At 38.3% G+C, this 25254-nt stretch overlaps 1 protein-coding gene across 1 annotated transcript in view; it reads left to right on the plus strand.

Moving 5' to 3' along the window:
• map3k5 (mitogen-activated protein kinase kinase kinase 5) overlaps positions 1 to 25254 on the plus strand; it is a 182078-nt gene that overhangs the window by 68009 nt on the left and 88815 nt on the right. Inside the window, exons 4-6 of the mRNA XM_062033981.1 lie at positions 5494 to 5687; positions 11485 to 11653; positions 20984 to 21090. Coding sequence (XP_061889965.1) covers positions 5494 to 5687; positions 11485 to 11653; positions 20984 to 21090 — 470 coding nt within the window. The remainder of the gene's footprint in view (positions 1 to 5493; positions 5688 to 11484; positions 11654 to 20983; positions 21091 to 25254) is intronic.

The raw sequence follows: 25254 nt of genomic DNA on the forward strand, positions 1-25254 counted from the left end.
TGTACAAGATTGGGGCTGGTTATGTTTAATAACTAGAGATGTCTCAAAATGGCTTTTTTGCCGATATCCAATATTCCGATATTGTCCAACTCTTAATTACCGATTCCGATATCAACCGATACCGATATATACAGTCGTGGAATTAACACATTATTATGCCTAATTTTGTTGTGATTCCCCGCTGGATGCATTAAACAATGTAACAAGGTTTTCCAAAATAAATCAACTCAAGTTATGGAAAAAAATGCCAACATGGCACAGCCATATTTATTATTGAAGTCACAAAGTGCATTCTTTTTTTTAACATGCCTCAAAACAGCAGCTTGGAATTTGGGACATGCTCTCCCTGAGAGAGCATGAGGAGGTTGAGGTGGGCGGGGTTGGGGGGGCGGGGTTGAGGTGGGTGGGTAGGGGGTAGCGGGGGGTGTATATTGTAGCGTCCCGGAAGAGTTAGTGCTGCAAGGTGTTCTGGGTATTTGTTCTGTTGTGTTTATGTTGTGTTACGGTGCGGATGTTCTCCCGAAATGTGTTTGTCATTCTTGTTTGGTGTGGGTTCACAGTGTGGTGCATATTTGTGACAGTGTTAAAGTTGTTTATACGTCCACCCTCAGTGTGACCTGTATGGCTGTTGACCAAGTATGCCTTGCATTCACTAGTGTGTGTGAAAAGCCGTAGATGTTATGTGATTGGGCCAGCATGCAAAGGCAGTGCCTTTAAGGCACGCCCCCAATATTGTTGTCTGGGTGGAAATCGGGAGAAATTCGGGAGAATGGTTGCCCCAGGAGATTTTTGGGAGGGGCACTGAAATTCGGGAGTCTCCCGGGAAAATCGGGAGGGTTGGCAAGTATGACTGGGAGATACAACTGCTCTGTACTTCTCCCTACGTCCGTGTACCACTCCGTACATTGGCGTTTTAAAAAGTCATACATTTTGCTTTTTGAAACAGATACCGACAATTTCCGATATTACATTTTAAAGCATTTATCAGACGATATTTTTGGACATCTCTAATAATAATACGTTAATAACATACAAACTATGAAACGTTAATTACATAAAAACTAGATTACCGTATTTTTCGGAGTATAAGTTGCTCTGGAGTATAAGTCGCACCTGCCGGAAATGCATAATAAAGAAGGGAAAAAACATATATAAGTCGCACTGGAGTATAAGTCGCATTTTTGGGGGAAATTTATTTGCTAAAACCCAACACCAAGAATAGACATTTGAAAGGCAATTTAAAATAAATAAAGAATAGTGAACAACAGGCTGAATAAGTGTACGTTATATGACGCATAAATAACCAACTGAGAACGTGCCTGGTATGTTAACGTAACATATTATGGTAAGAGTCATTCAAATAACTATAACATATAGAACATGCTATACGTTTACCAAACAATCTGTCACTCTTAATCGCTAAATCCCATGAAATCTTATATGTCTAGTCTCTTACGTGAATGAGCTAAATAATATTATTTGATATTTTACGGTAATGTGTTAATAATTTCACACATAAGTCGCTCCTGAGTATAAGTCGCACCCCCGGCCAAATTCTGATAAAAACTGCGACTTATAGTCCGAAAAATACGATGTATATATAAAGCATGACATATAAATAAATGCATTCTATTTTAAAATAACTACAGCACAAATGTTGCACAAACGAATGACAGTGTTATTTTAATATTTGCAATTATAATGAATATAATTATATTATCATAATATAACTGGCATGCGATGGCCTCGATGGCAGGAAACGGCAAAAAAGCATCGCATGGGAACTTTGCTTCCTGTGTCGGTGCAAGTGAAAGGCTGCCTCTGTTGGGACAATGTTGTCATGAATCCCCGTTGCATTGCAGCCGCGCCTTCCTTTCTTTTCTCTCCTTGCTGACACTTTTCTCATACATGCAGACAATAGGATATTAAAGACGTCGGGAAAAGACGCCCAACCGCCCGCCCCGGTGCAGTCATGTGCTTGAATTCTGCAAAATGTTTGAAATTCCACCGGCGTCTCACTTAGAGGAGACCTTGTGTGTTTTTTTAAGGGGCAAATAGATTTCCCCCCTTCTCTGTTTTTCTGTAAACGCCACATGCGCTTCATTTCTTCTCTGTTTATCCTCCAGGGTCACGCCACCGAGCTGCAGGCTAAGGAGAATTTAAAACAAACAGACTCTGGTGGAACCATCCTACTGTCTAGACCGAGAGTATAGGGACAGAAGCTTATGTGCCGACTTTCTGTAAAAAGTTAGAGGTCAAATGAGCAAAACCAGACGGTATGAAAATGCTATCATTCTAACCGAGTCTGCCCGCTGCCTGTTTAGACTGGGCTCTATTGTGTGTGGCACTACAAAGATCCAAGCTGGGGCGTCACCTCATTTCCTAAATGTGTCCCAAAGTGGGGAAATGGCTCAGACTTCCTTCAGGCGTCCTCCTTCAAATAAATAATCTCTATTTTTAAATAATTACATAAATGTGTCATTCATTTATTTAAAGTAAAAATATATTTCATAATTTCATTATTGATTTAGTTTCTTTAATGATTTTTTTTATTAATTATTTCACAAATTAATTATTTATGGCTCAGACTTCCCTCAGGCAACCCCCTTCATGGAGGGTCAATTGTGACAAAATTAAATAATTAATCTATATTTTTCAATAATTACATAAATGTGTCATTAATTTGTTTAAAGTAAAAATATATTTCATAATTTAATTATTGATTTCATTTTTTAAATGATTTTTTATTACAATTTAAATATTTATTGCAGTGGTTCTCCAACTGCAACTCAGAAAACACTTGGCTCTCCAAGTACCACCATAATGACCAGTGTTAAAATTAGGTAGTGTAGTAGGCCTAAGTGTTCATTAAAAACAAGGCAGTGTTTTTTTGTTTAATAAGTATACCGTATTTTTCGGACTATAAGGCTTAAACCTGCGGACCTTCGGACTATAAAACTTTAAATTATTTAATTTTCTCAAAAATCGTCAGTACGGAATAATTTTGGTTGTGCTTACCGACCTCGAAGCTATTTTATTTGGTACATGGTGAAATGATAAGTGTGACCAGTAGATGGCAGTCACACATAGACTTTTGGGGTGGCGGGGGGTGCTGGAGCCTATCTCAGCTGCATTCGGGCGGAAGGCGGGGTACACCCTGGACAAGTCGCCACCTCATCACAGGGCCAACACAAATAGACAGACAACATTCACACTCACATTCACACACTAGGGACCATTTAGTGTTGCCAATCAACCTATCCCCAGGTGCATGTTTTTGGCGGTGGGAGGAAGCCGGAGTACCCGGAGGGAACCCACGCAGTCACGGGGAGAACATGCAAACTCCACACAGAAAGATCCCGAGCCCGGGATTGAACTCAGGACCTTCGTATTGTGAGGCACATGCACTAACCCTTGTGCCAATGTGCTGCCGAATAGACTGCAAAGACAAGATATTTAATGTTCGAACTGGAAAACTTTGTTATTTTTTGCATATATTAGCTCATTTGGAATTTGATGCCTGCAACATGTTTCAAAAAAGCTGGCACAAGTGGAAAAAAAGACTGAGAAAGTTAAGAAATGCTCATCAAACACTTATTTGGAACACCCCACAGGTGAACAGGCTAATTGGGAACAGATGGGTGTCATGATTGGGTATAAATGCTCAGTCATTCACAAACAAGGATGGGGCGAGGGTCACCACTTAGTTAACAAATGCGTGAGCAAATTGTCAAACACTTTAAGAACAACATTTCTCAACAAGCTATTGCAAGGAATTTAGGGATTTCACCATCTACGGTCTGTAATATCATCAAAAGGTTCAGAGAATCTGGAGAAATCACTGCACGTATGCGATGATATTACGGACCTTGGATCCCTCAGGCGGTACTGCATCAAAAAGCGACATCAGTGTGTAAAGGATATCACCAAAGGGGTTCAGGAACACTTCAGAAAACCACTGTCAGTAACTACAGTTTGTCGCTACATCTGTAAGTGCAAGTCAAAACTTTACAATGCACAGTGAAAGCCATTTATCAACAACACCCAGAAACGCCACCGGCTTCGCTGGGCCTGAGCTCATCTAAGATGGACTGTTGCAAAGTGGAAAAGTGTTCTGTGGTCTGACGAGTCCACATTTCAAATTGTTTTTGTAAACTGTGGACGCCGTGTCCTCCGGACCAAAGAGGAAAAGAACCATCCGGATTGTTATAGGCGCAAAGTTGAAAAGCCAGCATCTGTGATGGTATGGGGGTGTATTAGTGCCCAAGGCATGGGTAACTAACACATCTGTGAAGGCACCATTAATGCTGAAAGGTACATACAGGTTTTGGAGCAACATATGTTGCCATCCAAGCAACATTATCATGGACGCCCCTGCTTATTTCAGCTAGACAATGCCAAGCCACGTGTTACAACAGCTTGGCTTCATAGTAAGAGTGCGGGTACCAGACTAGCCTGCCTGTAGTCCAGACCTGCCTCCCATTGAAAATGTGTGGCGCATTATGAAGCCTAAAATACCACAACGGAGACCCCCGGACTGTTGAACAACTTAAGCTGTACATCAAGCAAGATTGGGAAAGAATTCCACCTGAAAAGCTTCAAAAATTGATCTCCTCAGTTCCCAAACGTTTATTGAGTGTTGTTAAAAGGAAAGGCCATGTAACACAGTGGTAAAAATGCACCTGTGCCAACTTTTTAGCAATCTGTTGCTGCCATTAAATTCTAAGTTAATGATTATTTGCACAAAAAAAAAAGTTTCTCAGTTCGAACATTAAATATCTTGTCTTTGCAGTCTATTCAATTGAATATTAGTTGAAAAGGATTTGCAAATGCCATTTTTATTTACGAATTACACAACGTGCCAACTTCACTGGTTTTGTAATATGTAAAATAATTGTAAACTGTTATTTGTGAGCAATAGGAAAAGCCCATGTGTTTTTAATGTGCATTTGAATTTGAATATTGTTCTTAGGGTGCAGTAAGAAACATGTTTAATCATAAGTTTTGTCGTTGATGTTCTGTTAAAATTAAGCCAATAATGAAATATTTGGTGTTCTCCTTAATTTTGAAAAGTATCGAAATACATAACAATATACATTTTGGTACCAAAATATTGGTGTCGGTACAACTCTATGTGCAAACATAACTATGTAGTCGCTTACGTCACTGCATAGTTTACTAACTATGCAGTGACGTAGCAAGTGGTGTCCCAATTCTTAGGGAAGATTACAAAGCTCTACCGCTTTTTACTTAATTTGGAGTGTGTAGTGGTAGTGGGTGAGGGCTAGTGGTAGTGAGTGAGGGGGTGTATTGGGATTGGGCCTGAAAACACCCTCTAAAACGCCCTGTTCAGAGCAGCTGGTCCATCTCATGCGAATAGACCACTATTGCAGTCAGATGTAATAAGTCATGCATTTGTTAGCTGTTTTGGATATTTTAATCATGCTGTAGTCAATGCGTCGTAACTAATAGGTCGTCTTCACGCCAACACAGACATCCTCGGCCAACTACACCTTCATCCCGTACATGGTGACGCCACACAACAAGGTGTACTGCTGCGAGGGAAGCCTGATGAAGGGCCTGACGGAGCTGATGCAGCCCAGCTTTGAGATGCTACTGGGGCCCATCTGCATGCCGCTCTTGGACCGCTTCGCCCAGCTCCTCAAGGTGTCGCAGGCCAGTTCCCAGTAAGTGTATTTATTTTTGTTTTGTTTTGCATGTTTGTGGAAAGTGGTGATGGTGCTGAGTCACTGCGATGTGAAAGCTGTGCAGTGAAGCACGCACACATCCTGTTTAGGTGCTTAGTCGCCATGAGAGACGGCTACAAAGGCATATTACCCTAGCACAGGGGTCGGCAACCCAAAATGTTGAAAGAGCCATATTGGACCAAAAATACAAAAAAAAATCTGTCTGGAGCCGCAAAAAATTAAAAGCCATATTACATGTGTCATGAGATATAAATTTAATTAAGATGCCTTAAAGGAAACTAAATGAGCTCAAATATAGCTACAAATCAGGCATAATGATGCAATATGTACATATCGCTAGCCTAAATAGCATGTTAGCATCGATTAGCTTGCAGGCATGCAGTGACCAAATATGTCTGATTAGCACTCCACACAAGTCAATAACATCAACAAAACTCACCTTTGTGCACTCATGCACAACGTTAAAAGTGTGGTGGACAAAATGAGACAGAAAAAGTGGCATAAAACACGTCCTAGAAAGTCGGAGAAATGTATACATGTAAACAAACTATACGGTGAGTTCAAGGACCGCCAAAATAAGTAGGACAAAACGGCGCTCGCCAAATACTCGAATGAGTGAAGCATATTTAACATAAACAGTGTGATTTATAACAATTAGGGAGGTTTGTGTCATGTTTGTCCTCCTACAGAAACCATACTAAAACAAAAAAATAGATTTTTTCCCCCTCATCTTTTTCCATTCTTCATACATTTTTGAAAAATCTCCAGAGAGCCACTAGGGTGGCGCTAAAGAGCCGCATGCGGCTCTAGAGCCGCGGGTTGCCGACCCCCGCCCTAGCAGTTTCAGGTGAGATGCAGAGAACCAGGAAGCAAAATCAGGACAGAAAACATTCAACAATTTATTTGAACTGAAAGTTCCTATTTTATGGTTCAGTCGGTAACATGATCCGCCTCCTGCTAGTGTCCTTGAATACAACAAATACATCTAAGAAGGGGAGACACTGTATACATATTGTGCATTATACTGTGTATCCATGCACTACACCAGGGCTTTTCAACTAGCGGCCCAGGAATAGCTCCATACTGGCCCCCAGGTTCAGTTCAAATCTTGTGAGACAAATATTTTATCAGTGAATTCCTAAAAACACGAGAGTGCTCCTGTTGTATAGAGGAACTTGGACTACTGTAAACACATCAGCAGATCCTTGTGTTGACATTTTCATGTTTTATGCAAGCAAACTTTGCAGTCCAAACTTTTGATGTACAAAACTTTTTTCAAAGTCCTCTCCTTTTTGGCAGTTTTTTTTGTAATGCAACTAAGGTGTTGCTGTAGCTCAGGGGTGTCAAAGTCATTTTAGCTCAGGGGCCGCATGGAGGATCTATTTCCACGTGGACCGTACTGGCAAAATCATGGCATAGAAACCTAAAAATAAAGACAACTTCAGATTGTTTTCTTTGTTTTACTTTGACCAAAAATAGAACAAGCACATTCTGAAAAGGTACCGTATTTTCCGGACCATAGGGCGCACCGGATTATTAGGCGCACTGCCGATGAGCGGGTCCAGTCAGGTCTATTTTCATACAAAAGGCGCACCAGATTATAGGGCGCATTAAAGGCCTACTGAAATGAGATTTTCTTATCTAAACGGGGATAGCAGATCCATTCTATGTGTCATACTTGATCATTTCGCGATATTGCCATATTTTTGCTGAAAGGATTTAGTAGAGAACATCGACGATAAAGTTCGCAACTTTTGGTCGCTGATAAAAAAGCCTTGCCTGTACCGGAAGTAGCGTGGCGTCACAGGTTGTGGAGCTCCTCACATCTGCACATTGTTTACAATCATGGCCAGCAGCAGCGAGAGCGATTCGGACCGAGAAAGCGACGATTTCCCCATTAATTTGAGCGAGGATGAAAGATTTGTGGATGAGGAAAGTGAGAGTGAAGGACTAGAGGGCAGTGAAAGCGATTCAGATAGGGAAGATGCTGTGAGAGGCGGGTGGGACCTGATATTCAGCTGGGAATGACTAAAACAGTAAATAAACACAAGACATATATATACTCTATTAGCCACAACACAACCAGGCTTATATTTAATATGCCACAAATTAATCCCGCATAACAAACACCTCCCCCCTCCCGTCCATATAACCCGCCAATGCAAATCAAAGACCCGCACAACACACTCAATCCCACAGCCCAAAGTACCGTTCACCTCCCCAAAGTTCATACAGCACATATACAGTATTTCCCCAAAGTTACGTACGTGACATGCACATAGCGGCACGCACGTACGGGCAAGCGATCAAATGTTTGGAAGCCGCAGCTGCATACTCACGGTACCGCGTATCCAACTCAAAGTCCTCCTGGTAAGAGTCTCTGTTCTCCCAGGCCAATGGTAAAGCTTGACTGTCATCGTTCGGGAATGTAAACAATGAAACACTGGCTATGTGTTTGTGTTGCTGCAGCCGGCCGTTAATACACCGCTTCCCACCTACAGCTTTCTTCTTTGCTGTGTCCATTGTTCATTAAACAAATTGCAAAAGATTCACCAACACAGATGTCCAGAATACTGTGGAATTTTGCGATGAAAACAGACGACTTAATAGCTGGCCACAATGGTGTCCCAAAATGTCCGCTACAATCCGTGACGTCCCGCGCAAACGTCATCATACCAAGACGTTTTCAGCAGGATATTTCGCGGGAAATTTAAAATTGCACTTTACTAATCTAACCCGGCCGTATTGGCATGTGTTGCAATGTTAAGATTTCATCATTGATATATAAACTATCAGACTGCGTGGTCGGTAGTAGTGGGTTTCAGTAGGCCTTTAAAGGGGTTATATTTATTTTTATTTTTTTCTAAATGTAAAACACTTCCTTGTGGTCTACATCAGTGGTCCCCAACCACCGGTACCGTGGCCCGGTACGGGTCCGTGGACCGATTGGTACCGTGGCCCGGTACCGGTCCGTGGACCGATTGGTACCGGGCCGCGGCTGCACAAGAAATAAAAAAAATATATATATTTTTATTTTATTTTTTTAAAATTAAATCAACATAAAAAAACACAATATATATATTATATATCAATATAAATCAATACAGTCTGCAGGGATACAGTCCGTAAGCACACATGATTGTATTTCTATATGACAAAAAAAAAAAAAAAAAATTAAGAAAGTTACGTATGTGACATGCACATAGCGGCATGCACGTACGGGCAAGCGATCAAATGTTTGGAAGCCAAAGCTGCGTACTCACGGTAGCGCGTCTTCTATCCAACTCAAAGTCCTCCTGGTTGTGTTGCTGCAGCCAGCCCCTAATACACCGATCCCACCTGCAGCTTTCTTCTTTGCTGTCTTCATTTTTCATTAAACAAATTGCAAAAGATTCACCAACACAGATGTCCAGAATACTGTGGAATTTTGCGATGAAAACAGACGACTTAATAGCTGGCCACAATGGTGTCCCAATATGTCCGCACAATCCGTGACGTCACGCGCAAACGTCATCATACCGCAACGTTTTCAGCAGAATATTTTGTGGGAAATTTAAAATTGCACTTTACTAATCTAACCTGGCCGTATTGGCATGTGTTGCAATGTTAAGATTTCATCATTGATATATAAACTATCAGACTGCGTGGTCGGTAGTAGTGGGTTTCAGTAGGCCTTTTAATCTTAAAATGTTGGCTATTTAATAGATTGTATGTTTGTTCTTATGATACATGCGTACGCTGTTCATGTTTGTTAGAGTGCCTTTTTTTTACGGCATTGCAAATTTACGGTGTTTTAAAACGTACTTGAATTGATGTTGACAAAGTTAAGCTGACTGACTTTGGTTAAAATGATAGTTAAAGTTATTTTTAACACAACTTCGTCTCACTCTTGTTAGCTACGCTTTAAATGCTGACGTATCACAGATGTACTGCCATAAAAACAAGGTCCGCTTTGCAAAATGAGCCAGGTATTTATGTTTTTAACAAGAATAAGAGGAAATATCCTCATACTTTACATGTTATCACTGACGATGTTTTTGCGAGTGACCCACTTCCGGCGGGAAAAACACGAGTGATGACGTCACGACTATTGTCGACAAATTTGTCGGAGACAAATTTTATTGTCGACAATGTCGACTAATCGTTTCAACCCTATTTAGCGTTCTCATGTTGGTAGTTCACCATTAAAGACGTGTTTGGAAAAGCAACCGAGTGTTTCCTCAAACCGCCGCATTGGTGACATCCGCAATGCCAGAACACATTCATTTATCATCATTCAAATATTACACTTATGATATAAACAAAACAACTATCAAAATGACACCATAGCCAACATCTAGGTAACATGACTACAAACTTAACGAATGTGATTATAGTAGCTTTGAGCATAAAATAAAACAGAACAAACAACAAATGTAGAAACATACATTTTTACAATGGAGTTCAGGGTGCGCATCGTGCCATCAACCAATTGTGAGCGCTGCACGGAACTCTAACTACAAAAATGATGGTCATGTTGACTTATGTCTTTGCATCTTACCGTTTCGTAATTTTACCCGTTGAGTGGCTAATTTAAAATGAAAGAAGGTATTGTGCATCTATACAGCATTAGTTTGCCGCCATCTGCTGCCAGCAAGAGCAGGAGCAGCTAATTGCTTTGCACCTGCGCTGAAGCAGCTAACCCAGAGGGCACTTATTTCAGCTGAGACATCATCTTCAAACAGTGTCATGTGTGACGTGGATTACACTTGAATTGCTGTTGCGACCATCCAGTGGACAAATTTAGAACAGCAGTTTCTTTCTTTAAAAAATTGCAGGTCATTTTTATACTTAGCAAACTCATCTTGCAGGCCGCGGGCCAGAATAAACCTGTTTGCAGGTCTAATACGGCCCCTGGGCTGTACGTTTGACGCCCCCGCTGTAGCTTGTTTACTTCAGAAGTAGTCCGTAGTCATTTGTTCAACTTCTCTAGTTATACTAGTGGTGTTCCTCAAGGTTCCATTTTAGGTCCTCTGTTTAATCATTTGGTCTAATCGATTGGTTCAGTTCAGTTCTAAAAACTTGTGAGAGACTCACATTTTTTCAGCGGGTCCCTTAGAAACAACAGTGCGCTCCTGTAGCTCTGACAAAATAAATGAGACCAAAATCAAATGTCTACTGTAGATGACGCTGGTTCTCTGATAAACAAACAAGACTAATTGTAAAGGGATAAGTCTAGCCCCCTGGCTCTTAGCTTTCTGGAAATGTGGCCCTGAAAACAATTTATCTTGTATCCCATATATATCTTTTTCACCAAGTACCACCTCAGAAAACACTTGGCTCGCCAAGCACCACCATAATAACCAACATTAAAAAGCAGTAGCTTAGTATGCCTAAGTATTAATTAAAAACAACAGTATAATTAATATTTTTTGCCACTGTAACATTACACAGTTTGAACAGTAACACTGTTTGAATACAATAATGAATCAAACCAAAAACTTTAAACACTACTGAAATGAATATCAAAATACAATTTTACAGAGTGAGGACGGTTCTGTTGACCTACAGTAGTCGGATCGTAACGACTTCCATTGAAGGCTTCCTTTGATAACAGCTCGAGGCACGCCGTTACAATATTTAATCAAGTTATTCTTTGGCGTACCACTAGATGGAGCCTGGGGTACCACAGCTTGAGAATCACTGCCCTAATTCAAAGAGCACAAGCAAGCAATATAAATAAATAGCCTCATCAATACCAGTGTATTTTTCACACATCGTTGTCCTCCTTCCACAGCCAGTATTTCCGTGAAACCATCCTGAGTGAAATCCGTAAAGCTCGGGAGCTTTATACCGGAGCGGAGCTGGCCGCCGAGCTCGGCCGAATCCAACAGCGACTCGACAACGTGGAGTGCCTCTCAGTCGACATCGTCATCAACCTGCTGCTGACCTATAGAGATATCCAGGTGAGGCTACATGTAACGTATACGGCAGTAATTGCTGCATGAGTATCTAATGGTTCATTCATGTTGAGCGCAGTATGTGTGCAAATCAACAGTTGCTTCCTCTTATGCCATTTTTACCTGATAGCCATACAAGAAAGTATTTTTTTTTGTGCAGTGGTACCTCAACTTAAGAGTGTTTTGAGATAAGAACTGTCTCTCGACTAGTGTTGTCCCGATACCAATATTTTTGGTACCGTTACCAAAATATATTTCGATACTTTTCGGTACTTTTTTGATACTTTTTTATAAATAAAGGGGACCACAAAAAATTGCAATATTGGCTTTATTTTAATAAAAAATCTTACAGTTACATAAACCATATATTTCTTATTGCAAGTTTGTCCTTAAATAAAATAGTGAACATACTAGACAACTTGTCTTTTAGTAGTAAGTAAACAAACATAGGCTCCTAATTTAGCTGCTGGTGTATGCAGTAACATATTGTGTCATTTTCCTTTTTTTTTTATTTAATTTTTTTTTTATTGACATCCAGCATCAGACATTCCTATCCGTTACCTCATATTCACATAAATCATACATCTATTGTCTGCTCTAAATGTCAAAATATTTTAGTTTATATCCCATCCATACCACCCACCCTCCAAAAAAAAGAAAGAAACAACAACAAAAACAATGTAATATCTACAAATACATCGATTAAATAAATAGACAACAAAAAACAAAAAAAGGAAATAACAATACATTAATAATAATCAGAAATAGAATAAGATATAAACATATATATATATATATATATATATATATAATATATATATATATATATATATATATAAATATATATATATATATATATATGTATATATGTGTATATATATATATATATATATATATATATATATATATACGTACTGATATATATATATATATATATATATATATATAGCTATATGTATATATGAGTCTATGTATATATATATATATATATATATATATATATATATATATATATATATATATATATTTATGTATACATATATACACACACGTGTCATTTTCCATTCTATTATTTTGTCAAAATTATTACGGACAAGTGGTAGAAAATTAATTATTAATTTACTTGTTCATTTACGGTTAATATCTGCTTACTTTCTCCTTAACATGTTCTATCTACACTTCTGTTATAATGTAATAATCACTTATTTTTCTGTTATTTGGATGCTTTACATTAGTTTTGGATGATACCACAAATTTGGGTATCAATCCGATACCAAGTAGTTACAGGATCATACATTGGTCATATTCAAAATCCTCAAATTTCCTGAGTTTATAAACATAATATAAATTGAAAAAACCCGAAAGAAGATTTTGTGATGCTAAAAAATATCTATGTAATCATAGCAGTATCGACTAGATACGCTCCTGTACTTGGTATCATTACATTGGATGTTAGATGTAGATCCACCAATGGCATTTGTTTACATTCAGGAACCGCTAATGACGCCGGTGAGCTACGGTGTGTAGTGAAGCATGTTTAGCTATTCCTCGTCCTGCAGGGATGATACTTGTAAGAAACATACTTTATTTGTCGCCATGGAGGCTAGGATTAATGATTTAGAAGTAGCTAAAACACTGCCGACTGGTGTTGGATTGTAGCTCCTAGCTAGCTAGCCATGTCTCAAAGCACCTCTTCCTGAGGGTGTTCAGTGTTATAACCTCACCTTTATCTTTAGTTTTTATGCCAAAATGCGTTCGTTCTCCCTTTTCTGTCCATACACATTGTCTGTTTGTAAGTACTCTGTGTGTGCGCGCTGCCGAACATGCTCCTCTGCTCGTAAACCAGCAATGACAAGACGTGACGACAGGGGTGTGGGGGACCGGTACTTTTTAGAGGCGGTATAGTACCGAATATGATTAATTAGTATCGTGGTACTATACTAATACCGGTATACCGTACAACCCTAGGACAGACTGATCGTTTTAAATTACAAGCAAGAATTTGAATCACAAGAACCCTGACCATTAGTTGGGAGATCTGACTGAAACATACGGTCTTACTCACTAGACATAACCTATAGATTGTCTGAACTTTTTCACTTTTGATACAACACCGATATTGGAGCTTTGAGTTTTGGCAGATACCAAAGTTGACCCATACTTATTATTTCGTAATGTGGAATGTTAGATAAGGCTTGATCTGGTGCACTTAGTCAAACAGAGAACAAAGGTAGGTATGATAAACACAAATCTATTTATTATTAACCATCTGGAATAGACATGTGCTGTCCTTAAATTGGAGTAGAGTAGTATTTTTTTTTGCCGACACCTAGTGGCCACCACCTAGTGGCCACAATAATTCATTAAGTTAACTCATGGTGCAGTAAGTTGAATGATGCGAACAAGCTTGTTTCTGTATACTTTCTAATAAGTTTTTGCCTTAGATATTTTGTATGTCTAAGTACCGGTAATGTGCAACTACAGTTATTTGATATTTGTTCATATCGACAAAATGTTGTGTTTTAGACTGCAATATTTTTCAATTAAAGTACCAGTAGAGTGGAAAAACATGTTGACTTTATTTGCTTATTTGTGTTCCATTATATCCATTAAACCATATCCAATTGTATTTACAACCCGCAAAGTATGTTGGCCATTTAGAATATTCCGCTTATAAAATCCTCGGCAATTTTCGTAGATTCTACGTCACTGTAGTAAAGCTTTGCACTCTGACCATGGTATCAGATTACCGTATTTTTCGGAGTATAAGTCGCTCCGGAGTATAAGTCGCACCGGCCAAAATGCATAATAAAGAAGGAAAAAAACATATATAAGTCGCACTGGAGTATAAGTCGCATTTTTTGGGGAAATGTATTTGATAAAACCCAACACCAAGAATAGACGTTTGAAAGGCAGTTTTGAGTTTGAGTTTGAGTTTGAGTTTATTTCGAACATGCAAGCATACAACATGATACATCACAGTTTCCAGTTTCTCTTTTCAACATGTTCGAAAAGGAGTAGGAAGAAGCAGAGCTTATTAACGCCTACCCCTTTTCTTTTACATAACAGTTGCTAAACTTTTTTGTTCACTTCCTGTTCTCAATTTATTCACAATGTACTCCATAAGTAATCACAATAAAAATAAATAGATAAATAATAATTGGTGAAGTAAGTTACATTTCATATGATGAGATAAGTAAGATTATTTTGAGAGTGAAAGAATGGATGAATTAAATAAATTCAGAATGTTTATCATGGTTCTTCTTCTTTGTACTTTGTAAACACTTTAAGTTTGAAGAGTTTCTTGAAGTGGATCATATTAGTACATTGTTTGATTGCTTTGCTTAATCCATTCCATAATTTAATTCCACATACTGATATACTGAAGGTCTTAAGTGTTGTACGTGCGTACAAATGTTTTAAATTACATTTTTCTCTAAGATTATATTTCTCCTCTTTTTTTGAGAAGAATTGTTGTATATTCTTGGGTAGCAGGTTATAGTTTGCTTTGTGCATAATTTTAGCTGTTTGCAAATTCACTATGTCGTGGAATTTCCGTATCTTTGATTCAATAAATAAAGGGTTTGTATGTTCTCTATATCCAACATTATGTATTATTCTAACTGATCTTTTTTGTAACACCGTTAATGAATGAAGTGTACTTTTGTAGTTATTTCCCCATATTTCTACACAGTAACTCAGATATGGTAACACTAGTGAGCAGTAGAGAATATGAAGTGATTTTTTGTCTAGAACATGTTTTGCTTTATTCATTATTGACGTGTTTCTTGCTACTTTATGTTGTATATTTTTTTTGGACATTTCCAGTTCAATTTATCATCAATCATTATACCTAGAAATTTGGTTTCATTTACTCTTTCACTTTCTTTTCCGTCTATTTGTATTTGTGTTTGACTTTCTCTTCTACTGTTACCAAATAGCATTATTTTAGTTTTACTGAGATTTAACGATAGTCTGTTTTTGTCAAACCATCTTTTTAGTTTGTTAATTTCTTCTGTTATTATTTGTATTAACTCCTGTGTGTTCTCTCCTGAACAAAACGCTGTTGTATCATCCGCAAATAGTACTAACTTTAAATCTTTTGTAACTTTACAAATGTCATTTATATAGAGATTGAATAATTTAGGTCCTAGTATTGATCCCTGAGGTACACCACAGGATATATTTAGCGTTGTAGACGTGTGTTCGCCTAGCTTCACGTATTGTTTCTTGTTCGTTAGATAACTTCTTATCCAGTTTAAGACTAACCCTCTGATGCCATATCGTTCTAGTTTTTTGATTAAAATATTGTGATTAATAGTGTCAAATGCTTTAGTTAGATCCATGAACACTGCTGCTGCACATTTTTTACTATCTATTGCATTGGTAATTTCTTCTGTAATTTCAATTAAAGCCATTGAAGTTGAAACATTAGCTCTGTATCCATATTGGTTCTCTTCGAGTATTCTATTTTTATTCATGAAACTCTCTAATCTGTTATTAAACAGTTTTTCAATGCGTTTAAAATAAATAAAGAATAGTGAACAACAGGCTGAATAAGTGTACATTATATGAGGCATAAATAACCAACTGAGAACGTTCCTGGTATGTTAACGTGACATATTATGGTGAGAGTCATTCAAATAACTATAACATATAGAACATGCTATACGTTTACCAAACAATCTGTCACTCCTAATTGCTAAATCCCATGAAATCTTATACGTCTAGTCTCTTACGTGAATGAGCTAAATAATATTATTTGATATTTTACGGGAATGTGTTAATAATTTCACACATAAGTCGCTCCTGAGTATAAGTCGCACCCCCGGCCAAACTATGAAAAAAAACTGCGACTTATATTCCGAAAAATACGGTAGTCATCGTAGAAATACGCAAAAATTGGAATGAGATTTTAACGGCACATTGATAGTGGTGAGCTAATGCTAACTTACGCTGCAGTTGTTCACACGCTATAAACTGGCGGCTGCTTCTGCTTTGTCTTAAACTTGATAAAAGTACATTCTAGATTATAACTCATGCATCTCTCACCTGGTAGTAGACACATTTGACCATTGACCGACAGGCTGGTCGACTTTGACGTCCTCGGAGATGGCAAAAAAGACACAAAAAAGACGGTAGTTGTGGAAACTTTTTTAAACCCTTATGATATGAGAATTGTGATTGTTTCTTCATCTAAACAGAATTATGTGAGCGTCCCATCGGTCGGCATCCTAGGGAGAGTGAAAATTGTACAGTAAATGTTTTATTATGGTTAGTTTGTATGTTTAGCACCTAGCAACGCTGCCGATGCTAGTGTTACAATAAAGCTACATCCGTTTAGCACTCGGCTTCTAAAACGTATTGCTCATCCTCTTTGTGTTCGGGCTCAAAAATGTAAGGTTCTGGATCATAATTTTTCTCAAAGTATTCATTGTTGGCTCTGACAAAGTCTGCTTAATTAGCATTGTTGTTGATGGGGAAGGGATCTTTGGTTCCTAGCGCTACATAACGGATCACTTGACTGGCTTCCCAATTAACTCTCAAAGTGGCTCAGGAATCTCAGTGAGATTGATACCATTTTAATCATATCTATTTGTTCGCAAACTTTGGAAGTCTTTTGGTGTCATAAATCAGGTATATATGATAATAGCTTCAATATAAAGGCAACTTGTTTTTCCACTCCACTGGTACTTTGAAGACACTTGCTAAATAGGGATGTAACAATATGAACATTTCACATCAAGGTCATCGTGATCAAAATGAGGACAGTTATCATTATTATTGTGGTATTTTTAATGTGCTAAAAAATGTACTTATACATACACTAAAATCTCTTGACCAAGTCATTTTTAAACCTAACTATCATGAGTTTTGTGTTTGTTTTGCTCTACTGATAGTGTTTTAGTCTTTGTATTTTAAGATTTTATTGTTTTAAATATTGGTGTAAAAGTGTGTATAAAATAAAATTACTTATTATTTCTGGCGGGCGTTGTGGCGTCCTATTCTTTTCAGCGGTCCTTGAACACACTGTAAAAACACTTCCGTCTCTTTTTCTTCTATGTATACAGTAGTTCGATCAGTTTGTCCTAAGAGAGCACAGCTTGTAGGTCCAATATCCACAATTGAATGGCTTAGTTGATCAGACAGTAATGTGTTTATATCAATTTAAATTGGGATATGTTGTTTCTTAATGGGGAAAGACATTAATAGCTCTTGTTTTCATGTTAGCATTTAAGCTAGCGAGCTGGAGCCAGTCAGTGTGCAGTTATCAATCACGGTTTTTCCATCATTTTAAATTCAAATGGTAAGACTAATTAATGGGAGTTTTGCCGCAGTTATCAATAATACCGTCTCTACTTATTATGTACAGTATAGGCTGAAAGTTTGGGCACACCTTCTCATTTCAATGCGTTTTCTCTCTTTTCATGACTATTTACTAGAGATGTCCGATAATATTTAAATGCTTTAAAATGTGATATCGGAAATTATCGGTATCGTTTTTTTTAATTATTGGTATCTGTTTTTATTTTTTTATTAAATCAACATAAAAAAACACAAGATACACTTACAATTAGTACACCAACCCAAAAAAACTCCCTACCCCATTTACACTCATTCACACTCATTCACACAAAAGGGTTGTTTCTTTCGGTTATTAATATTCTGGTTCCTACATTATATATCAACATAGATCAATACAGTCTGCAAGGGATACAGTCCGTAAGCACACATGATTGTGCGTGCTGCTGGTCCACTAATAGTACTAACCTTTAACAGTTAATTTTACTCATTTTCATTAATTACTAGTTTCTATGTAACTGTTTTTATATTGTTTTACTTTCTTTTTTATTTAAGAAAATGTTTTTAATTTTTTAAAAAGGACCTTATCTTCACCGTACCTGGTTGTCCAAATTAGGCATAATAATGTGTTAACTCCACGACTGTATATATCGATATCGGTTGATATCGGTATCGGTTGATATCGATATTGGTATCGGTAATTAAAGATTTGGACAATATCGGATATCGGCAAAAAGCCATTATCGGACATCCCTACTATTTACATTGTCGATTGTCACTGAAGGCATCAAAACCATGACACCTGTGAAGCTCATCGAGAGAATGCCAAGAGTGTGCAAAAAATTAATGAGCGCAGAGGGTGGCTATTTTGAAGAAACTAGAATAAAAAACATGTTTTTAGTTATTTCACCTTTTTTTGTTATGTACATAACTCCACATGTGTTCATTCATAGTTGTGATGCCTGCAGTGACAATCTACAATGTAAATAATCATGAAAAAAAAATGAAAAAAACATTGAATGAGAAGGTGTGTCCAAACTTTTGGCCTGTACTGTATGTCAAGCTTGTGTGCTATTGTGTTCTTAGCTGTTGTGGTAGCTGCTAGCTCCTAGAAGCCTATGCGATTTACCTCTTCATTAAAATACAAGAAAAGACCAAACGTGTGTGCTTACTGTAGGACATTTAAAGGCCTACTGAAACCCACTACTACCGACCACGCAGTCTGATAGTTTATATATCAATGATGAAATCTTAACATTGCAACACATGCCAATACGGCCGGGTTAACTTATAAAGTGCAATTTTAAATTTCCCGCCACACTTCCGGTTGAAAACGTCTAGATATGATGACGTATGCGTGTGACGTCAACGGTTGATACGGAAGTATTCGGACCCATTGAATCCAATACAAAAAAGCTCTGTTTTCATCCCAAAATTCCACAGTATTCTGGACATCTGTGTTGGTGAATCTTTTGCAATTTGTTTAATGAACAATGGAGACTGCAAAGAAGAAAGCTGTAGGTGCGATCGGTGTATTAGCGGCGGACTACAGCAACACAACCAGGAGCACTTTGAGGATAGTAGACGCGCTAGCCGAACGACCTCACCTTGACTTTCTCCGTTTCCGGGCCGCCAACCGCATCGGTGATCGGGTGAAGTCCTTCGTCGTACCGTCGATCGCTGGAACGCAGGTGAGCACGGGTCGTGATGAGCAGATGAGAGCTGGCGTAGGTGCAGAGCTAATGTTTTTAGCATAGCTCTGTCGAGGTTCCGTAGCTAAGTTAGCTTCAATGGCGTCGTTAGCAACAGCATTGTTAAGCTTCGCCAGGCTGGAAAGGATTAACCGTTTATTTACATGTCCAGAGTTTGGTAGTATTGTTGATCTTCTGTCTATCCTTCCAGTCTTGGACTTATTTGTTTCTATATGCAGTTAAGCCCGATGCTATCACGTTAGCTCAGTAGCTAAAGAGCTTCACCGATGTATTCTCGTGGAGATAAAAGTCACTGTGAATGTCCATTTCGCGTTCTCGACTCTCATTTTCAAGAGGATATAGTATCCGAGGTGGTTTAAAATACAAATCCGTGATCCACAATAGAAAAAGGAGAGAGTGTGGAATCCAATGAACCAGCTTGTACCTAAGTTACAGTCAGAGCGAAAAAAGATACGTTCTGCACTGCACGCTAGTCCTTCACTTTCAAGTTCCTCATCCACGAATCTTTCATCCTCGCTCAAATTAATGGGGTAATCGTCGCTTTCTCGGTCCGAATCTCTCTCGCTGCTGGTGTAAACAATAGGAAAATATGAGCAATCCTTCCTCCGGTGTCGTCAAGCTACGTAGGGGCAAGGCTTTTTTTTATCAGAGACCAAAAGTTGCGAACTTTATCGTCGTTGTTCTATACTAAATCCTTTCAGCAAAAATATGGCAATATCGCGAAATGATCAAGTATGACACATAGAATGGATCTGCTATTCCCGTTTAAATAAGAAAATTTCATTTCAGTAGGCCTTTAAATGTTAACTGTACAGCTTTGCACAGGTAAACACGTAGCAGGAACGCTTGTGTCGGACCGCTTACATCAACAAGTTTAGATCCAAGCCAATATTATACTTTTATGTCTGAAATCTGATCGGGACACCCCTAACGAGCCTGAAAGAGTTCCGTATGAATGTGTATTAAACTAGGGAAGCCACCCTACCAAATGACCGAAAGGGCCAAATTTGGCGTCTTTGTAAAGGCAAATTTGATCCAGGTGTACCTAATAAAGAGTCCCATCCATTTTTAAAACGTCGTTTTGCGTACCTTTCAGCGCCTCCTACTCTCGCGCAGCCTCATGAATGAGTCATGGCGACGTCGAGCATCAAGGGCGCGCTCAATTATTCAGCATGCGTTTGGTGTAGCGTCGGCATGTAGGCGACATTCCGCCAGCAACAATGTGATTGGGGGTGCCCACGTAATTGTTTAAGTGCCACTGTTGTTTAGCTACATTATGTCCTTGTTATCCTCTGAGTGTCTCTTCTACATGGCTGTTTAGGACTATGAAGCGGTCGTGAAGCTGGTGGAGACTCTGGAGAAGCTCCCGACCTTTGACCTCGTTGCACATCCACACGTGAAGTTCCACTATGCCTTTGCACTGAATCGGTGAGTTGACTACTATGTCGTCGACTTTGTTCACAATTGTTATAGGCACAACATTAAAATATTGTGCTTTATCCTAATGGTGTTTGGTGGTGTTGAAGTCAGGGTTCTGTGCAGGTCTCTTGGAAAAGAGATCTTTGATCTCAATGGGATTTTACCTGGTTAAATAAAGGCTAATAATAATAATAATAGGTTCTTCCACACCAAACTCACACAGCAATGCCTTTACACAAAAAGGTCCTTTCCCAAACACTTCCTACCAAGTATAGAATTGTCCAAAATGTCCTATTAATTAAGATGACAAATTGAGTAATGAAGAAGTTGGTGTCAATACTTATGTCAATAGTTACGGCATCTTGATGCCTTGAGTTAAAGCAGTTCTTCTCAAATAGTGGCTTAATAAAGCATGACCCTGGAGATCATGCTTTATCAGTATCATGCGCTATCATGGTTCAAACCCCGCTTCGAAAAGCATTGTACTCCAAAAATTGGTCATTGTAGCCATTAATTCCGACTTCCTCATTTTGGAAAAAAAATAAAATCAGTACAAATTATTATTATTATTATTATTATTTTTTTTTTTGTAGATTAAAGTGTTTTTTGTGCTCCTGAGTTAATGTTGCGAATCAGTTTACGTTTTGTATTATTTATTTAGTTTATTTCATTTTATTTTTCAATATCAAATTGTTTAAGTCTATCAAAAATGTTTAATTATTATTATTTTTTATTTTTTTCAAGCCAAATAATGCACTTTAATTATTTTCTGTTAGAGACTAAAAAATAATAACAAAGTTATTTGTCGTAAACAAATTATTATTATTTTATTTTTATTTTTTTTGTAGATTAAAGTGTCTTTTGTGCTCCTGAGTTAATGTTGTGAATCAGTTTACGTTTTGTATTATTTATTGAGTTTATTTCATTTTATTTTTCAATATCAAATGGTTCAAGTCTATCAAAAATGTTTAAATTTAAAAAAAAAAAATTCAGGCCAAATAATGCACTTTAAATATTTTCTGTTAGAAACTAAAAAATAATAATAATGATAAAGTTATTTGTTGTAAAGTGATCTATATGTATTTATTCATTAAGGTGTACTTATAACATATATTATGGGCAGATATATGTTTTTAACTTCTTTATGCTCCTTTTCATTCATAATTTAATGTTACGTTGCATGATTTATTTTTATTTTATTCCTTTGTTTGATGTTTTCTGAATGAAATAAATAAATAAACTTAACTGAACTGAACTGGACAATTTTATAACAGAGAGTGTGGGGGAAAGAGGGCGAAATATTTCCTTCCTCTTGGGCGGGCTTAACAGAAAATTGAGAAGCACTGCGTTAAAGCAATATTATGTAATCATAGATAAATTAAAAAAAACATTCACGATTGTGTTAATTGTACTCTGGCTTCTAATAAGAATAGTAGCTTATTTTGCTCAGTGGCCTTGTGGTTAGAGTGTCCGCCCTGAGATCGGTAGGTCGTGAGTTCAAACCCTGGCCGAGTCATACCAAAGACTATATAAAAATGGACCCCATTACCTCCCATTACCCATTACTCAGAATTGGGGGTTAAATCAGCAAAAATTATTCCCGGGCGCGGCCACCGCTGCTACCCACTGCTCCCCTCACCTCCCAGGGGGTGATCAAGGGTGAAGGGTCAAATGCAGAGAATAATTTCACCACAACTAGTGTGTGTGACAATCATTGGTATTTTAACTTTTTATTCCTATGGCCACCCCCAGATTACACTGGTGGACCAGCCAGGACACCTCATCACTGTTACAGTTCCGAGTTGTGTGCAGTCAGTGCATGTTGAAACTCATTTCAAGATATTATATCACAGACATTTTTCACACATACCAGTCAAAAGTATAAAGACACTTTTTCATGTTATCCAGTGAGGAGGTTGTGCCCAACGTTAGACTGGCACTTTATATTTGTTGCTTTCTTTTAGTTTATGGCTGTAAAAGGTTCCAATGCCATTTGTACAACTGTTTTATTTTCTTGTGTCGTTGATGCAACATGTAACTTCCTCAAATTGTCAGAGCAATAACGTGAAAGTGAAAGCAGCTGCCCTTCACTTGTCATTCTGAGTGTGTAAAGGGAAGTGGTTCAAAAAAAAAAAACCCACACAGTACAAGTCAAAACATGTTCATGCTTATTACGTCTTACATCAGCGTTCATTGTGCTAAATGAGGTGCTGCCTTAGGTTTTTTACCATTTCATGACAGTGCATCATTTTGTTATTTAGAATCCCACAGCTATTGCTTTGTGCTGCAGTCTGTATGAACGGAGCATATAAACAAGCATCAACTGTATTAGTGGAATGAATGTAGCAGTGAATGTACTAATGAGTAATAATGAAGCAAGCTTTGAGCCCCCACACTACCCATTATTAGTTGCTCCTGCTGTGGCGACGCGTGCAAGGCTGCAGTTTGGCAGCGGTTAAAATAGTGTTTTTGCACGCTGCCCAGATAAACTTGTTTTGGCTCCTTCTGACTGGATTGTTACCATGAAGTGATGTTGTATTTGCAAACTCAAGGAGGAACAGATGTTGCATGACAAGTTCTAAACACTGATAAAAGTCCCAACACGAGGTAATCTGGTATTCTGCTCCAAAAACACCAGATTATGCAACATAAATACAGGTGAAACGTACAAAACCCAAAACCAGTGAAGTTGGCACGTTGTGTAAATGGTAAATAAAAACAGAATACAATGATTTGCAAATCCTTTGTAACCTATATTCAATTGAATAGACCGCAAAGACAAGATACTTAACGTTTGAACTGGTAAACTTTGTTATTTTTTGCAAATATTAGCTCATTTGGAATTTGATGCCTGCAACATGTTTCAAAAAAGCTCGTACAAGTGGCAAAAAAGACTGAGAAAGTTGAGGAATGCTCATCAAACACTTATTTGGAACATCCCACAGGTGAACACCTGTCACCCCAGATCCCACCTCACTCCTACCCACTTCTCCAAAGTGGGCTGGCTCAGGGTGGAGGACAGAGTAAAACAACTTGTACTGAGCCTAGTCTATAAAATCCGCTACACCTCCCTGATACCGAAGTACATGTCAAACTACTTCCATAACGTAAATGACCGCCATAACCACAACACCAGGGGGAGCTCCACTAACCACGTTAGACCCAGATTCCGATCTAACAAAGGTCTTAACTCATTCTCTTTCTATGCCACATCAATGTGGAATGCGCTCCCAACAGGTGTAAAAGAAAGGGCATCTCTATCCTCCTTCAAAACCTCAATAAAAGTTCACCTCCAGGCAGCTACAACCCTAAACTAACACCCTCCCCGGATTGTTAATAATCAAATGTAAACAATCAAATGCAGATACTTTTTCTTATGCCTTCTGATCTCTCTCTCTCTCTCTCTCTCTCTCTCTCTCTCTCTCTCTCTCTCTCTCTCTCTCTCTCTCTCTCTCTCTCTCTCTCTCTCTCTCTCTCTCTCTCTCTCTCTCTCTCTCTGAGTTTGTGGTAGTGAGTGACTTTGGTAAATAAATCCAAGCCTACCTTCACGCTGTCGTCCGGAGCCGTTTTTGCGTTGGAAGAACAACCCCGCAGCGAGCTGCGACCCCCCCACGTGACAAAGCTATTGCAAGGAATTTAGGGATTTCACCATCTACGGTCCGTAATATCATCAAAAGGTTCAGAGAATCTGTAGAAATCACTGCACTGCACGAAAACCAACATTGAAAGCCTGTGACCTTCAATCCCTCAAGTGGTACTGCATCAAAAAGCGACAACAGTGTGTAAAGGATATCACCACATGGGCTCAGGAACACTTCAGAAAACCACTGTCAGGAACTACAGTTGGTCGCTACATCTGTAAGTGCAAGTTAAAACTCTACTATGCAAAGCGAAAGCCATTTATCAACAACACCCAGAAACGCCGCCGGCTTCGCTGGGCCCGAGCTCATCTAAGATGGACTGATGCAAAGTGTAAAAGTGTTCTGTGGTCTGAGGAGTCCACAATTCAAATAGTTTTTGGAAACTGTGGATGTCGTGTCCTCCGGACCAAAGAGAAAAAGAACCATCCGGACTGTTATAGGCGCAAAGTTTATGGAAGAATGTAGTTAGTCATAGAACTGGCATCCAATGTTATTAAAAAAATATAGTTTTTGAATCGAGAATCGACTCTGA

Source organism: Entelurus aequoreus, linkage group LG23 (genome assembly GCF_033978785.1).
Source record: "Entelurus aequoreus isolate RoL-2023_Sb linkage group LG23, RoL_Eaeq_v1.1, whole genome shotgun sequence".
Taxonomy (NCBI): domain Eukaryota; kingdom Metazoa; phylum Chordata; class Actinopteri; order Syngnathiformes; family Syngnathidae; genus Entelurus; species Entelurus aequoreus.